Source organism: Cetorhinus maximus, chromosome 12 (genome assembly GCF_964194155.1).
Source record: "Cetorhinus maximus chromosome 12, sCetMax3.hap1.1, whole genome shotgun sequence".
NCBI lineage: Eukaryota > Metazoa > Chordata > Chondrichthyes > Lamniformes > Cetorhinidae > Cetorhinus > Cetorhinus maximus.
In genome coordinates, this window is record NC_135890.1 from 78,476,524 (window position 1) to 78,495,074 (window position 18,551).

General features: G+C 46.4%; 1 protein-coding gene across 2 annotated transcripts in view; it reads right to left on the bottom strand.

The window, feature by feature from the left end:
- Positions 1-18,551, bottom strand: part of msi1b (musashi RNA binding protein 1b) — a 139,948-nt gene that overhangs the window by 28,049 nt on the left and 93,348 nt on the right. For both annotated transcript variants that reach the window (XM_078553960.1, XM_078553959.1), the window contains exon 7: positions 7,231-7,279. In XM_078553960.1, the coding sequence (XP_078410086.1) occupies positions 7,231-7,279 (49 nt within the window). The remainder of the gene's footprint in view (positions 1-7,230; positions 7,280-18,551) is intronic.

Sequence of the window (18,551 nt, forward strand, 5' to 3'; positions counted from 1 at the left end):
CAGTGTTCATAAATGAGAGGGACGACGTGGGTATGGAAATCAGGCAGAAGGACTGTGATATAATTAAAGAAATTAGAATAGAAAGCGAGGAGGTTCTAAGTGGTCTGCCAGGCTTAAAAGTAGATAAATCTCCAGGCCCGGATGAAATGTATCCCAGGCTGTTGAGTGAGGCAAGGGAGGAGATAGCAGGGGCGCTGGCAATAATTTTCAATACCTCTCTGGCCACAGGAGAGGTGCCAGAGGACTGGAGGGCAGCCAATGTGGTACCGTTATTCAAGAAGGGAGGAAGGGATAAACCAGGGAGCTATAGGCCAGTCAGTCTAACCTCAGTGGTGGGGAAACTATTGGAAGCAATTCTGAGGGACAGAATTAATCTGCACTTGAAGAGACAGGGATTAATCAAGGACAGTCAGCATGGTTTTGTTAAGGGGAGATCATGTCTGACCAATTTGAATGAATTTTTCAAAGAAGTGACCAGGTATGTAGATAAGGGCAATGCATTTGACGTGGTCTACTTGGACTTCAGCAAGGCTTTTGATAAGGTCCTACATGGGAGACCGATAACGAAGGTAGGAGCCCATGGGATCCAAGGCAATTCGGCAAATTGGATCCAGAATTGGCTGAGTGGCAGGAAGCAGAGGTTGATGGTCAAGGGGTGTTTTTGTGACTGGATGCCTGTGTCCAGTGGGGTTCCACAGGGATCAGTGTTGGGTCCCTTGCTGTTTGTGGTATATATAAACGATTTAGACTTGAATGTAGGAGATGATCAGTAAGTTCGCGGATGACACAAAAATTGGTGGGCTGGTAAATAGTGAGGAGGGTAGTCTTAGATTACAGGAGGATATGGACGGGCTGGTCAAATAGGCTTATCAGTGGCAAATGGAATTTAATCCGGATAAGTGTGAGGTGATGCACTTGGGCAGGACAAACAAGGCATGGGAATACACGGTGAATGGTAGGACCATGGGAAGTACCGAGGATCAGAGGGACCTTGGTGTGCATGTCCACCGGTCCCTTAAGGTAGCGGGACAGGTAGATAAGGTGGTTAAGAAGGCAAAACAAAAACAAAAACAGAAATACCTGGAAAAACTCAGCAGGTCTGGCAGCAATGGTGGAGAATCAGCATCGAGTCCACGAAACGTCAACTGTGCTCTCCTCCACCGATGCTGCCAGACCTGCTGAGTTTTTCCAGGTATTTCTGTTTTTGTTTTTGTTTTGGATTTCCAGCATCCGCAGTTCTTTGCTTTTATCTCTGTGGTTAAGAAAGCGTATGGGATACTTGCCTTTATTAGCTGAGGCATAGAATATAAGAACAGGGAGGTTATGCTGGAACTGTATAAAACGCTGGTTAGGTCACAGCTAGAGTATTGCGTGCAGTTCTGGAATCCGCATTATAGGAAGGATGTGATTGCACTAGAGAGACTACAGAGGAGATTTACCAGGATGTTGCCTGGGTTGGAGAGTTTTAGTTATGAGAGATTGGATAGACTGGGGTTATTTTCCCTGGAGCAGAGGAGATTGAGTGGGGACATGATTGAGGTGTATAAAATTATGAGGGGCATTGATAGGGGAGACAGGAAGGAACTTTTCCCCTTGGTGGAAGGGTCAATAACTGGGGGCATAGATTTAAGGTAAGGGGCAGGAGGTTTAGAGGGAATGTGAGGAAGAATTTTTTCACCCTGAGGATAGTGGGAATCTGGAACATTCTGCCTGAAAAGGGTGGTAGAGGCAGAAACTCTCATAACATTTAAGAAGTATTTGGATGTGCACTTGTGATGCCATGGCATACAAGGCTAAGGGCCTAGTGCCGGAAAATGGGATTAGAATAGTTAGGTACCTGTTTGACCAGCACAGACTTGATGGGCCAAAGGGCCTTTTTCTGTGCTGTAGACCTCTATGACTCTATTATTTACTGTCTCTCATTGGCTTGTTCTTCAGTAATATTACACCTGTATCACAAATAGCCCCAAGATGAGCAACTAGTAACAGCAAAATATTCCCAAGATAGTATTAAGAGGCTTGGGTGTGAAAGCAGGAGATTGAGAGAGGATGGGAATGGGGGGCGGGAGCGGGGAGAAACTGAAGAAAGACGGATGACAGGAAAAGGGAAGAAAGCACAAACTCGAAAAGCAGAAAATCAGAGTCCGTTCCTGTGTGAAAGTGAAGTGAGTGAAAAGAAAGGAAAAAAGGAGAATGAACCAGGGCAGGGAAGTGCTGAGAGATTGGGCTGGGTTAAGGTTTACAAGATACAAATAAACCCACAGAACCTCAGAGGCACAGAGCTGTAATACAGGCCAACTCAAGTCATTGAGTATCAGTAGCAGCAAAGGATTACATTAATACTGAGATCAAGGCTGCTGAAACCTGGGCTGAATACTGAAAACAATCAGTGAGCAGGTTAGGGGCTCACATGACAGCATTCAGTTGGGGCTTTTATCTCGGGCTTCTCTCAGAATATGACGCCTTCACCCTTACAATCTACTCTTTGTTTGGGCCCTGTAATCCATCCAGCTGTTTGGAAATCTTATTTTTATTTTCCTTTCAGTCCAGACATCATGTCCCATCCAGTTGTTCCCAGCTCCCTTTCAGAAATGACATTCAGTTCTGCCAGGAAGCAATTTAGTCTCTTTCTCCAACCTCTTAACAGAACATTTGCACTGGCTCCAAAACACTAAGTAGGTACCAACTGTAAGTTATGTACTCATGGGTGGTTCAGTAGGTAGCACTTTTACTTCCGAGTCAAAAGTGGGTTCAAGTCCCACTCCAGAGATTTAAGCACCTAATCTTGGCTGACACTCTAATGCAGTACTGAGAGAATGCTGCATTGTTGGAGGTACCATCTTTCAGATGAGATGTTAAACTTCTCAGGCGGACATACATGCTTCCATGTGACTATTGGGAAAGAAGCAGGGGCAGATCTTCCTGTCCTGGCCAATGTGTATCCTTCAACCATTATTAGAAAGACGCTGTCTGACCTTTACCACACTGCTGCTTGTGGGAGCTTGGTGTGCATAAAATCAGTTTCCTACATTGCAACAGTGATACAAAAGCATAAGAGCAAGGAGGAGAAATAGACTATTTGACCCCTTGAGCCTGCTCCACCATTCAATAAGATCATGGATGATCTGGTTATGGCCTGAACTCCACTCTGCTGTCTGCCCCCCACTAACACTTGACTCCTTTGTAGATCAAAAACCTGTCTAATTCAGCCTTGAATAAATTCAATGACCCAGCCTCCACTGGTCTCTGGAGAAGAGAATTCCAAAGATTAATGACCCTCAGAAGAAATTCCTCCTCACCTCCAGCTTAAAATGGGACACCTCTTATTTTGAAACAGTGCTCCCAGTTCTAGATTCCCCGAATAGGGGAAACATCCTCTTAGCATCTATCATTTCAAGCCCCCTCAGAATCTTTTATCTCTTGATAAGATCACCTCTCATTCTTTTAAACTCCATTGAGGATTGGCCTAATTTGCTCAACCTTTCCTTATATGACAAACCCCTTATCCCCGCAATCAACTTAGTGAACTACTTCCAATGCAAGTTACCACTCCTTTAGTAAGGGAACCAAAACTGTACACAGTACTCCAAGTGTGGTCACACTAACGCCTGGTACAGTTATAGCAAGACTTCCCTACTTTTATATTCCATCCCCCTTGCAATAATGGCCAACATTCTATATACCTTCCTAATTACTTGCTGTACTTGCATGCTAACCTTTTGTGATTCATGTATAAGGACACTCAGACCCCTCTGTACCAGAGGATTCTACAGGCTCTCTCTATTTAAATATTTTGCTTTTCTATTCTTCCTACCAAAGTGGATAACCTCACATTTTCCCACATTATCTTCCATCTGCTTAACCATCTACCTTTGCGGACTCTGTGCCCTGTTCACAACTTGGCTACATTTCTAATTGGCTGTCAAGTACTTTAGGATGCTTGAGGTTATGAAAACTGTTGTAGAAATGCAAGTCTTATTTCATTTAATCTCTACTGTAGCCAACCACTTTGACCTAATGTGCTTCTTTCCAAGTCTTACTCCCACTAGCTTATTGCAGGGGACAGCATTATTGGGTCTCAATAGGAAATCCATCTTTGCTGAGCAGCTGGGGGAGGGAAAATAGTGTCACAGGTAGTGGTGAAGCAAATACGTATCGTTGCTAAAAATTGGTTGATGATCGGTGGGTTCTCCTAATCGGCCCCCAATTACTTCAGCAAAAGATCAGCGGAAGCCTCAATACACATCCACCCAGGGTTCAGCAGATCTTCCACCCGACTTATGGTGGCTGATCAAAGAAATGGGAACCCTCTTCGCAAGGAACCTCAAAGTGGGTCTGGCACCTCAATAAAAAACAATTGGTGACGTTATTATTAGCCGACAAATAACAGCTCAACACCAAACCTGTAGCTACTGGAAGTACAATTCCCACCTGCACACCTCTAATAAAACACTTGCTTCCTTCCTAAGCACTGTTTGATTCAAAATTCAATTCAACTTCCTTCTGGAACTGCCAATCAATCCCAACTTCCTTCAACGTCCTCTGGAGCTTTCAAAACGTATCGGCCTCTGCCAGAATTCACTCTCGCCTGCAGTAAGATTCCAGTGGCAACCACTGGCACCAGGTGATGAATCAAATCATTTAACAGAGATTCTGGAAACAAAGCTTCCCTCTTCCCACCATATTGTGTACAGGCGGAGCCCAGAGTAAAGCTGAGCAGTATCTCAGACCAAGAGAATCCAGGTCCAATTCTGGACCTGTGCTGAGTCAGTGGGTTTCAGTGGTAGGGATGCTAGAACTGGATTCAGCATCATTGGGCAGGCAAAAGGAAAGAAGGCATGTATGTGGTGGGGTAGTGGTGAGGGAGACTGGGAGAATAATCCTAGCTATCTCTCAGGGCTCTTGTTCTTGTGCAGTTGCTCGGTAGTACAAAACTTGAGTGTTGCTAAAAAAGAAGAGATGTTGTCAAAGCTTTTCATCTTGCACTCATCAGGATAGATGCCAAGGCTGCCAAATTTCAAAGGGAACAACAATTTATACTGCATGAGAAAAGGGTGCTGATTGTTTGACAAGTTGACTCTGATTGGTTGAGGTGTTACATGAAGAATCCATCAGGGAAGTATTGTGCCCCAGGCTTTTGTTTAATTCAAAAAAGGCACAATGTCTGGACATGTTCCTTTTCCCTGCAGTGGACAGGTCCCCACATATGAGTAAATGTAATTTCTAGCAAGCGTAAGTGAGCCACATTGTCAGCCCAATAATCCTAAAATGGTTGTTAGTGTAATTCTTAGCGTACTTGGGGTTGTTCAGGAAGTGCTGTCCAGTTGTGGAACCAGATCTAATGTTAGACATTATGTTCTGAGTTTGGCATGCACGAGCTGGTTGAGTACGGTTACTACCCTGCCTACTGCGAACAGCCGAAGGGCTGTCCTGCTTGATGCAATCCGCCAGTTGTTGGGGCATACGGTGTATATACCTGGTATCGCACCAGCACTGAAACTCATACATATTACTCATTTGTGTGGTAGGCAGAATGCCTTTTTGGCTTGACAGCAGCATCCTGTTAGTGGAAAATGCCACTATTGCTGCTAGTAGCAACATGAAACGGCTAGCTTCACCTGTTGCTCAAATTTTTGAGATACCTTACCCTTCTAGGCCAATTTGAAGTAGGCTAAATTGTTGTTCCCTTTAAAACTTGGCATTCTTGTGTCTGTCCTGATGAGTGCAAGACGAAAGGCTTCAACAGCATGTCTCTTCCTTTAGCAATATACGTTTTGTTATTCTTTCTCAGGGTGTGGGTGTCATTAGCACGGACATTTCATAGTGGTCATGAATGATGCTGTATAAATGCAAGTTAATTTCTTCTACTTGAGCCATCCCACCCCTATAACCACTGCCAGCCTAAGTTGGCTGACTCCGCACATACCAAGTAACCATCTGACTTGTACAGCTCTATTTCACCCAAAGTGCCATCAAGCATGTTGATACTTTAGATTTTTAACTAACTGGCGAAAGGCTATGGTGTCATGAGTTGCTGCAGACTTTAATTTGAGGTATTCACTCATTAATGTCAATAATGCAAGAATGTCATCTTCCAATCAATCGTTGTGCTTTTTTTTTTAAAACTGGTTTGTGTAATATTGGACTTGTACATTTTGATATGAGGTGCTCAGGGTCACTGATGTTAATAAAGGCATCCGTCATGACAATGCAACATTATCAGCCTTATTGTAGCTGTATTGGTTAATAATGCTCCTATCACCCATCATCATTTCCTAATTATTAGATGGTTCATGCACTGCCAGAGGGAGCAGATAACACATTATGGCTCTCTCTCTTTTCCATCTACTCTATATCGCTCTTAATATCTCCCATGCTTTTGCTCGCTCTTTCTCCATTACTCATACCCTCTCTTCCCTGATTAACAACTATGTAAATATAGCACACACAGAAATTTTACAGAAACCTGATGGGCAGTGCATTACAGAAGGGAATGAAACCTTCAGTCTCCTATGTCCCCAATGGCCCTCACTGTGATGGACTGTGAAAAGGAATCAAGGAGTGAATCTGACATAGGCTCAAGAGAGTTCTGGGGGAATTGGGGGGTGGGGGCGTTAGCGGGGAGATGGTCAACAGCCTATTTGTGCCAATATCTTTGTACAAGCAATGGATAATATGGGAGAGGAATGATGAGGGTGTTCAGCATCACGAAAATGTCCCACTAAAACAGCTGAACTTTAGGCCCAATCTTCAGTGTAAAGAAATGTGCATTATACAATAAAACAAATATAAACTGGATAATATAAATAGGTGTGAATTATATGGTGTAAAGGAAGTACATTATAGATATATGTGCATTATATAGCATTAACAGAAGTGAAATATACAGTGTAAAGGAGATGAATTCTTCAGTATGAAGAGATTTATATTACAGAATGCAGGGGGGTGTGAATTATACAATATGAACCCAGGTGCAAATGGCTAAACAAATTTAAAAATAATTTTTCAAAAGCTATAAACCTCAGGCTTCTTGGATGATAATATTAGTAACACTCTACAAAAAACTCAATAGGCAGAATGAGACAGCAACTTGAATTCGAAGACTTGCTTTGTTCTGAGGAGGAATCCCAGCTGTGCCCATTTTAAGAGCCAAGTGTGGGATCAACAAGACAGTGTCAGCAAACTGATTTCCATGAAACGGTAAGAACTCATTGCGAACCAGACACTTACCTCGATGTCGATTGGTCGTCTTGTCAAACATCAGCATGGCATCATCTACCTGTTGAAAAAACAAGACATTGTCAATATTTCCCCTCGATTCTCCCAAGTTTGAGACTGTCTACAATTGGCAATGTGTCAAGTCGAAGACCCAAGGGAGCTGACGGCAAGTGTGCATCTTAGGTAAACGCTGGCACGAACTGGTCGAGCCAAATGGCCTACTTCCACAATTTACTCTCATTGATTTCCCTGAAGCACATTATAATAAAGGGCCTGCCATGTGAAATCACTGTTTACAGATACCAACTGGCCTATGCATTTCCAGCACTTACCAGTTTTACCTCAGCATTGTGTTATTTGCTATTTTCTTTCCTTCAATCTCACCCCAGTAGTGAGCTGTTGAAAGAGAAGGGTACAAGTTCTGCAGAACTTCTGGCGGCACTGGGCAATCAGCAACATGTTTATGGTAAACTCACACAGGACTCCCTTTAAACCAGGGGCTTGGGGTGGTGTGGCAGGGGGGGCAGAGAGATTAAAAAATAGCATCTGCAAAAGCTGCACTAAGGCCGTTGGAACAATTCCTATCGCCTGATGCAGCGGCTGCCCTGATGGCTCAGTTAGTTGTATAGACAAGGATGATCCCAGTTTCAATTCCTGGTCTGCAGTAAAAGGTCTGATCCTGTGTCACCAACGCTAGAATTAACTCCAGCGCCAAATGGAGAGAGGCAGAAAATTGGCCTGGTTTGATTCCTTCCTTCCCTGATCACTACTCAGTGCCCCCTGAAGTAAAGCGCATGTGTGAATAACAACATCTTACATTGATATAGCACCTTTTGATATAATAAAACGCTCTCCGGGGGCAATACTCAAGTAGGTAGGATGTAGCTCAGCTCCACAGCTGTTTAACCTGCCAACACTCATTGACATTTAATCTCACAGAGATGGGGCACTGCAGCAAGGTTCAGGAGGACAACCAAAGTGATTTTTCCAGCAAGGAGCCAGTGCCTTCGGGAGAGGAGAAAGGGTTGGCATAAAAAAGGTACAGCGATGCTGCGAAAAAATGGAAAAGGAGCCATTGGCACCCTTGTGTTTAGATATTTCTCACTGACCAGGTTCACTGTTGCTTTGAAGGCTTTATCTGGGTTCTTTCTCTGGCTCCTGTCTAATTTCCGGCCTATGCTGGAAATGCCTTGGGACATTTTGCCATGCTAATGGTGCTATATAAATGAACATTCTTATTGTTAAGACTAGAATTTCCTCCAAAGATGTCACAAAGGTTGACAAACACCAGGCTGGATGTGTAGTGCTGCCCCCAGCACAAAAACAAAACCATGTTCTAGTAATAAATTTGAGGCTGGGGCAGATGGTGAGGGAATATGACGTCCAACCTCGACCGACACTAAACACTGCTCAGTCTTGCTTTTAATTTTCCATGGACAGAGCTGAATTCCATTTTTATTTTAAGTAGACAAGGAAGGGGAATGCAAATATGCTGAATGACAACTTGATTCCTATAAATGACGTGGCAGTGGGTCTTCTCCTTAATGCAAGTGTTAGCAGGATGTGGCCTACTGTTACAGGCCTCTGGCATCCCAAGAGATTCCACATTGGACAAGAGTTCCACTGAGGGTGAAGAACTTTTAGTCATCCTGGTTAACTCCTGCACACCGCCTCAGCACCAATGTGGCAAGTGGCACTGGCAAAGATTTCAGAGTCTGGCGCGGTACACCTTTTAGGGTTTTAATCAGTGACTCATTATTGCTTTGGATTAGGACCATGTCTCTTTAAGAGGTTTGAGGTTTAATACCACAATACGCTGTTTGGCATTTTTACTTCCTCCCTTACTTTCCTTCTGCCAACGTCTTCTTGCTCGGAATCCGAGTCAATCCTTGCTTTTTAAGGCCCTAAGCTGTGCAAATAGACGTCACGTTACAGCCTAAGCTGCACCTTACCACGTGTGCCACTGGCTGAGTCAGCCACAAAGAATGTCAGCATGTAGCAGCATTAAGCTCTTTTTCAATTATAGAAGGATTTCCACACAAAGCAGCAGCTTTATAAACACTCGGGTTCTGCAGCTAACAAGAGTGCACATTCCTGGGCATTGCCACTACAGGTACCGTGCGCCAGACATTCCCCAGGCACTGGCACTGCAGGTATGCTGTGTTCTGGGCAAGGGACTGACCATCAGCTTCATACTTCACCCCGTTTGATTTCATTAAACCAAAGCTTTTCAGATCACTAGGACATCAGTTCCATTTGGGGAGCGTTAAGCAGTGTTAAGCAGAAAGAAAACCCAACCAGGCTTTTTCCCCCACATACAAGGCCTACCACACAATTAATACACAGAAGGGAAAACAAGTGAGAAAGACACCAGCAAAGAAAAGGCGGAAGAGAGAGAGGAGGAAGAGACAGACACGAGGACAGGGAGCGACAGGGGGCCCTGGTGGAGTTAGGGGTGGGAGTTGTAGTGAGATACACGGTGGGGGGGAGCGAGGGGAGAGAGGGGGAGGGCCACCTGGGACAGACAGACAGAGATAGGGGGAGCAAACACCATGGTGGGAAACAGAAAGGGGAGAGTGTGTGCAGATGCAGCAAGACTCTCTCTGAAAAGTGATAAGGCGGCAAGAGACAGACAGTGAGAGAGAAATTATGTCATACACAAATGTAGTGAGACCAAGAGATAGTAAATGAGAGATTGATTAAGATCATGAGAGACAAACTACAACACTGGCCCAGTTGGGCTCTGTAAGAGTGAGCCATAAAATTGCCCTCTGCCATGTCCTCTTCAAACTTGAGCATCACAAGACCTTGCTTTTGTAGAGGATTACATTGTTTCTTAAAAGGGAACACTGGAAGATATAGCAAGGAGCAGGAGTAGGATTAGTCAGAGACTTGGTAGGTTGGTGGAACGGTTTCTGTGCGCCGACATTTGGTGATTCTGGACAGAATGGGGATACTCAATCCTTGGCATCTGCCAAGTTAACTGGGCTCAAATGGGGTTGTGTTTGGGGGAGGGATGGGTTTTTTTGCTGTAATTGGCCTCGCCAGCTATGGGTTAAATAAAGCCTGTGCCTGGCACTCATTAAATGCCAACAGATTAACACACACCTTCAATTTCATTACAGCTCTGCCCTCAATTACTGGACATACTACAATCCGCAATCTTTCAGATCTCACTTTGGAACAGCTTTGTGCCAGAAAATACCTCCTGCATGAATAATTCTGCAATCATTTACAACGTGAAAGGCTGAGATTGTTCCTCTGAGAAAGCATTTACATAGCTGTTTGTCCTCCCCAGTCCCTAAGGACTGATTTATTCTTCGGAGCTTACACTGCAGTGCAAAAGCACACACATCCACTTTACTCAAGAGGTCAGGCACAGAAAGCAGGGTTTTGTTAGCGGAGCTGGACTTTGGATACTGGTGCCTGAGAATTGGGCGCTCTCTCTCTCTCTCTCTCTCTCAAACTCAAAAGAGTTTTTCAAAAGGGAAACCTTCCACTTTAACTCTCTAGTCTGAGAGCACCATACCCACCACCTGCACTTGTATTTCAATACTCTGGGAATGATGAGAGCTAGGGCGGCAGCCTCAACTGAGCAAACACGTAAAGGAGTTCTAGTTAACAGCAACGCAATGGTTCCCGTTTGACCCAATTCCATTCTGCTAGCTCGGTTCCTGGGTTAACTTGCTTTACTGCATTCAAGAGAATTAATAATCAGTCAATTTTCTTTTAAAATAAACAGCCGAGCCCAAGAGGCTCTCCAAGCAGTGGAGTATTTCAAGCTACAATCTAGCACCATACTGTTTTAATATAAAAACCTGCCTCTTCCCACTCAGTCACTCCCTGCTTTTGCTTTTTGGGTGTTCTTTGCTCAGCTTTAGGTTGATCACTTTCTCTTCTACCATTTGTTGAATGAGGGCAAGCAATGTGAAGAAAGGTCTTAACTGGGCTTGGACCAAACGTTATGACATTTTATCAGCTCTAGCAACTCTGCGTAGAATCAAAATCTAGAGAGGAAGCTCACCACCTAAGGGAAAAGGGGGAGCGAAGGGGCGGGGCAGGGGGAGCGAAGGGGCGGGGCAGGGGGAGCGAAGGGGCGGGGCAGGGGGAGCGAAGGGGCGGGGCAGGGGGAGCGAAGGGGCGGGGCAGGGGGAGCGAAGGGGCGGGGCAGGGGGAGCGATGAGAAGGAGAAACAAATGATCGTTAGCCAACCAACGATACTTGCTCCTGATCAGTAGCTCCCCTGCTGGGCGTTTGTGCACATGGGCATAGGACGAGAACCTGTCCACGATCCCACATGCCCACAATGAAGTAATCGGCCGACACGTGACACATGGGTTAACTTACCTTACTGCATTCAGGTGACTTAATGCTCAATTGGCAGCCTCATGGGCAAGGTACCATATACCAGAGGACTCCTCTGGAACCACACCCTAACAACAAGCTAGGCAACTTCAGTAGAGGACAAAAGTTAGACAGGAAAGTTACAACAAAAAATAATCACCCCTATCAGGTAATAACCTTCTACCTGTCAGAAGCTCAACACAATCGACCTGCTCAGACCAGATAAGCTTTCTATTCACATTCACTGAAGCTGTGACAAAAAAAGAGGCATCTCCTAATGCACATTTCACAAATTAATCACAAATTAAAAGCAGCACTGTACAGAAATAGGTTCTCTCTCTCTCTTTCTCCAGACACAATAAAAGCAGCTTCCCCTCTGCCCTCTTCCCAGCAATCCATACACACTGGCAACCGCAACTGGGGGACAAAAATCCCACCCACACAGTGGCAGTAGGGCAACAATTACTGGCCCAAACATTGTTGAGTTTAGGGTTTGAACTAAAGGCCTCAGAATTCATTCATTGAAAGTGATTCAGCAACAAAAAAAAAATCCAATTTTGTCCCAAGATAAAAGAGGCAATACAGAATCAACCAGCAGCAATAATCTTATGTACGTACCAGACCATGGAACTGAAGACAGGCAGCTACATTAAAGGACTTGGCCCATCGGCTTTGTCCTTTCACTCCACTGGCCTAACCTCCATCCCACGGCACAATACGCGGCAAGCCTTCATTCATTGCCAGTGCGGTGTAATATGCCCTTTTTAAATGTCATCTTTAATTTTCCAGCCAAGAGTACGATGAGAAAGAAAAAAAAATTACAGCTGCATTATTAAACCCTACATCAGTCAATCAACCTCACAGGGAGTAAAGAGCATGACCCTGGCCTCTGGTCCCCATAGCAACCAGTGAGGCTCCTTCAAGGACAATGAACCAGACCGGGCCTACTCATTCATGCCAGCTCCGCCACTAACATAATGGTGTGTTTTCTTTTCTTCTCCCCAACCTCTCTCCGGAAGGTGCTGACTTATGTTGGAGTATGGTTCCATGGTTGCCAGCGGGCTTCCACTAGCTCTGACAACTATCCATCAAGTGTGCTTTGAGGCAGTACTGGCAAGTCAGATTCTGTCCTACCCACACTTTCCAGTCAGAGTCACCTGACAAGCAACCATGGCTGACCATCTGCCTCCCCTAGTCCAGGGATGTGGAGTCCAATTAGAATGCCTCTCCTCAGCATGCACTCCCCAACCCCCCAAACCCCAATTAAAATCAGATAACTCTGCAGAGGTAAAGGATTGAAATGCCTCTTCATATTCTCTTTCATTCCCTTCTTGGCTCTCTCCTTTTCTCTAGTAGCCTCCTCCAAGTGACATCATTTTAGCCCGCATTCTAGCTGGGCAATAGGAAGTTTGTACAATGCCACAGTAGCAGTGACATCCATCACCACAAGGACAGCAGGGCCCAACACCACCTAGGAATGAGCAATAAATGTAGCCTTGCCAGCTTTGCCAAGGGCCTAGAATAAGCACATCAGCCAATATATCTTTCTGCATTCTTGACACCTAATGGTCTAGCCCAGAACGGGCTCCCCATTATCACCTGGTTGACCATCAGCCAAACGAGGTACAACGAGCCGAGGAATTCAATGGAGCTTGAGACTCAAATTGTAGATTACTGGGTTGGAGTCTAGTCCTGCACCAAAGCTCATGCAACAAAAAGACAGCGCAACAACAACCTGCATTTATATAGCACTGTTAATGTAGCAAAACGTTCCAAAAGGGCTTCACAGAAGCGACATTAGCCACAAAACTGACACAGATTCAAGAAGCACAATGTTATGACAGGTAAGAGGCAGGTTTTAAGCATTGTCTTAAAAGAAAAGAGGTGTAGAAAGGTGGAGCGTTTTAGAGATGAATTTCTAGTGCTTGGGGCCTAGGCAGCTGAAGGCATGGTCTTCCAGGGAATTTGTTTGAAAGATGTAGATTGACTTTGTAGCTTTGTTCCTGGCTTATGTCTTGTCCCTTTAAAATACCAGGCCCCTGATGAATGGGTGTCTCAGCACACTGGTATAAGGACACAGCGATCCTGCCAAAGTTACAGGAGCAGAGCAGGGGAAACGCTGAGGAAATTCTGAGCATGAATTATCCGTACACAGCTCTCCACACATCCCATCCAACGGTAAATCTGCTCCCGAACCACAGGCCAGGTTTCATTCTGGGCCTGTGCTGATCTCAGTGGCAGCGGAGGCCACAATCGGCCTAAACATTCTTCGAGCTTTTAAGGTTCTAGACTCCCATCTGCACTGGTCAGCAGAGTGGCTCTTCGCTGTACATTGAAGTGTGTGGACTATGAGAATAGGCTGAGCTGCCACATGTAGTTGAACAGCCACACTGACTGCCACCTCCAGCAGCATAGGCAAGGTGGGAAGAAAGGCCATCAAGAGACCAGGGTCAACATCCAGTACAAACACATTGAGGCGGCCATGCACTGGGAAATCTGTGTTTTAAAATAATGAAGAAAGGTCCTAACTCAGGGACAAAGTGTCAATCCACACTGGTGTTAAAGCCTTTCAAACACCAGAACTCCAGCTCAACACTTGAGTTATTCTCTTGTGCTACTTTTGGTTGCCATGACAAGGGTTTAGGAGAATTCTGAGGAACAGCCTGCATTCAAAGGCAGTTCCAAAATGGACGACACACAAAGAGCCTCAATTGCATTCCTCGACATAAGGAAATCTCTCCCTCTCAAAAAAAAAGTCTCAAAAACATTCGATGTTTTCTCATGTTCTCAGCTGATGCTCAAGATGTGCCCCTTTTAGCATCAGCTGCCAATGGCCTGGCCATGGAGCTGCCAGCAAACAGCAGCCTCAAACAAACCAGTGCCATCACTGCGGCCTTAAACCATCATTTTGTCGGTTTTAAGACCCAAAATAGGTGGAATTGTACCAAGCTTTTGTGGTTAATTCAGTCCTGCAATTCTGCAACAAAACTAAGTATGGAAAGTTTTAAGGCGAAATTTTCTGCTTACAGCTCTACTGTCTGCCAGAGCTGGCCAGGGAGGCTGTTTTGTGGCCACAGGGAGAGGTCAGTGGTGCGGGGTGGTCTGTGGCCACAGGGAGAGGTCAGTGGTGCGGGGTGGTCTGTGGCCACAGGGAGAGGTCAGTGGTGCGGGGTGGTCTGTGGCCACAGGGAGAGGTCAGTGGTGCGGGGTGGTCTGTGGCCACAGGGAGAGGTCAGTGGTGCGGGGTGGTCTGCAGCCACAGGGAGAGGTCAGTGGTGCGGGGTGGTCTGTGGCCACAGGGAGAGGTCAGTGGTGCGGGGTGGTCTGTGGCCACAGGGAGAGGTCAGTGAGGGGGTTCTGTGGCCACAGGGAGAGGTCAGTGAGGGGGTTCTGTGGCCACAGGGAAAGGTCAGTGAGGAGTTTCTGTGGCCACAGGGAGAGGTCAGTGGTGCGGGGTGGTCTGTGGCCACAGGGAGAGGTCAGTGAGGGGGTTCTGTGGCCACAGGGAGAGGTCAGTGAGGGGGTTCTGTGGCCACAGGGAGAGGTCAGTGAGGGGGTTCTGTGGCCACAGGGAGAGGTCAGTGAGGGGCTTCTGTGGCCACAGGGAGAGGTCGGTGAGGGGGTTCTGTGGCCACAGGGAGAGGTCAGTGAGGGGGTTCTGTGGCCACAGGGAGAGGTCAGTGAGGGGGTTCTGTGGCCACAGGGAGAGGTCAGTGAGGGGGTTCTGTGGCCACAGGGAGAGGTCAGTGAGGGGGTTCTGTGGCCACAGGGAGAGGTCAGTGAAGGGGTTCTGTGGCCACAGGGAGAGGTCAGTGAAGGGGTTCTGTGTCCACAGGGAGTGGTCAGTGAGCGGGTCTGTGGCCACAGGGAGAGGTCAGTGAGGGGGTTCTGTGGCCACAGGGAGTGGTCAGTGAGGGGGTCTGTGTCCACAGGGAGTGGTCAGTGAGGGGGTTCTGTGTCCACAGGGAGAGGTCAGTGAGGGGGTTCTGTGGCCACAGGGAGTGGTCAGTGAGGGGGTTCTGTGCCCACAGCTGGCAGCCACTTTCATTTGGTGCATCCTCCTTGGCAAAATTGAGGACTGCACAAAGGAGGGCGACAGTAACAATGGCTATCCACAGAGCAGAATGGGTAGAGTGACTGCAGCAACAACTGAAGGAGAGTCCTTCCCATCCTTCCTGCTCTTTCTCCAACCCAACAACTTCATTTGACATTTGTGTCCAGCAGGGATGACCAGGAAGCTACTCCTAAGCCTGGAATGTCGAGATCACTGCTCGTGTCCCTATCACTACCCAGGCTAAGATCAAACCCGGGATGTTCCTGATCTGTTGGAGCCAGTTGCACACTGGCAAACCTGAGCTGTGGAGCGAACCACATTAAGTCCTTTCAGTTACTGAGATGAACCATCACTTCCCATCGACTTCAAAGCTTCACTCAGACAGCAGTGACTGAGGATGAACCATTTACAAGCTCGATAAAAAATGTATGTGTTTCAACTTCACGGAGATGAGTGAGTGCACAGATGGAGAAACATTGTGCGCTCTCCACATCCCCTGCCCAGTTCAGGCACTTGCACCCATTAATTACATCACCAGTCGTCAATCCCAGAAGGCTATCAAACAAATCCTCTCCCCAATTAGGTTCCGGCTTATAAACCAAATAGCTAATAATCAACATATATCCTCCATGAGGAATCATTACTAAATGGGCAAAACACTCTGCGCTCAATAGTAGTGTCACGTGATGTTCCATGGTTTGTGCTGTAATTGTTGATATTGCTTTCCAACATAACCTGCAAGAAAGCTGAACATACTACAAAGTTTGAAGCAATTCACCACTAGGACCTGCTTTCTCTTCACTACAGTTAGCACAGCATCCAAGGAAATGACCTCATCTCAGCTGTGCCTTTGTACACTCCGCCAGCAACTCCCAACAACGCACTGCTTAAGTAACCTGACTGAGTCATATCGGTCCCAGCTTTAACTCTAATGTTAGCTGATTTTTGTTGGGAGTCTCGGAGCCTTGGACTAGGAAGCCCAAAGGAAGCTCAAGGAACACCACCTAATTTTCGATCAGGCATTTTACAGCCTTGCAAATTCAACAATTTCAGACCGTAATCAGTGCTCCCATTTTTTCAGACAGCAGATGCTGGCATTAGATGTACCATCGCCGTTTACAGTGCCAGAGGCTTGAGTGCCAAATCCAGGCCAACATGCTCAGTGCAGCACTGAGGGAGTGCTGCACCACCGGAGGTGCCGTCTTTCCGATGGAGATGTTAAACTGAGGCCATGTGTTGTCTCAGGAAACATAAAAGATCCCACAGCACTATTTCAAATTAAGAGCACAGGAGTGCACACATGTATCCTGGACAATATTTATTCCTCAAACAACATGAAGAGATTATTTGGTTATTACCCGCAATGTTTTTCTTTGTGGGATCTTGGTGTGCGTAAGTTGCCTGTCACATTTCCTACATTATAACAATCACCACAGGTCAAAAATACTTCACTGGCTGTAAAGTGCTTTGGAATGACCAGAGGTTGTGAAAGGTGTTATATAAATGCAAGTTCTATCTTTCACTGCAATCCTGGATTGAAAACACATCACCTAGAGCTCCCTTGCTAACAATGTAGCCATACACAGCCCTCTGCCCCATTCAGCTGTTTTGTTGGAATGGTTCTCCCAGACTATAGATGGCTTTCTTCCATGTAGGATTTCTCTGCCCCAGGACACCCAGCACACCGTAACAGGATACTGAGGCTGTTAGGTGTGACTCATTAAACTCAGCTGGTTGGTAATTAGGCAGCCATGGTTGAGTGATCTTCACTTCCTGTCCTGTTGGAACATACAGTACCCTGGAACTGACATAAGGCAAGAACCATGGCCAGAATTTACATGGGTATTTTTAGTGGCACCTGGGAAAGAGAAGGGTGGGAGAAGGCTGGTGGGAGTTGAAAAGTAGGATGGTGGGCCCTGCCCTTTCATACCTCTCAACCTTACCCCTCAGATATTTTGTCTCTCTTGCTTCCGTTTGAAGATGGTAACTTATGCCGGCTAGCAATTTTCACCATTTTAACTCATATACAAAGAACATTTCCAGTATTTAAGGTAGAGCCACAGAATCTGACTCCAGTATAAACCAGCACCTTCAGAATTGTTGGGGGCAACAGCTTGAATTCCACTGCTAAGATCAGCTCCTACTGCACAAGGGAATAAAACAGGATTTCTGGGAGCGCTGGGTTAAGGAAAGAGAGTGAGAAAGACATTTGGGACTGAATTTTTCATATAAAATCCAGCAGGCAGCTTTGCCGCCACCGATCCACCCGCCCCTGACCACGCTGAAGTTTTACAGGGGACGGGGGGAAGTTTTGGGTCCACCCTTGGGCCCATCGAGGCACTCAAGTAACGACCTCATGCTGCCACTACCAGCATTTTAACCAAAGCAGAGGTGGGGCAGGGAGGAGGCCCAACGCCATGCTTTAGCTGTGCAGTCTGGTGTCTGGCAAGGGGGTGGACCTCCTCTGTTGACCCCTTGGGCCCATCAGAAGCACTCCCCCCCCACCACCCCCCTCCCTTTAAAAGTCATCACTCCCTTTCACCCTCCCCTCTCCACTGGCCCTCTTGAGCCCCTCCTCCCTCCACTCACACCGCTTGCCAAGACCTCCAACTCCATATTTAAGTCAAAGTCCGGGCTCCTCAGCATCATGGGCTTGACTGCCTAACAGTGGCCGTTGCTCCTGGCTAGAGCTGCTGGCCACCGATTGTCAGGCAGTCTCTAAGCCAGGGCTTCCTCCTGAGAAAGGGGCAGAAGCCTCACTTCAAGCAATAAACGCTGCGCCCAGCGTTAGTGCTGCAGGGCGGCCTTCAGGATCATGAGTCGGTCCCCCCTCCCCCATAACCTTTATGCTGGGGAGGACCACAGCACCTGGTAAAATTTCAGTCCTTGATCTCCTCAAAGTCCACAGGTAAAAAAAAAATCATTTAAAAAAATA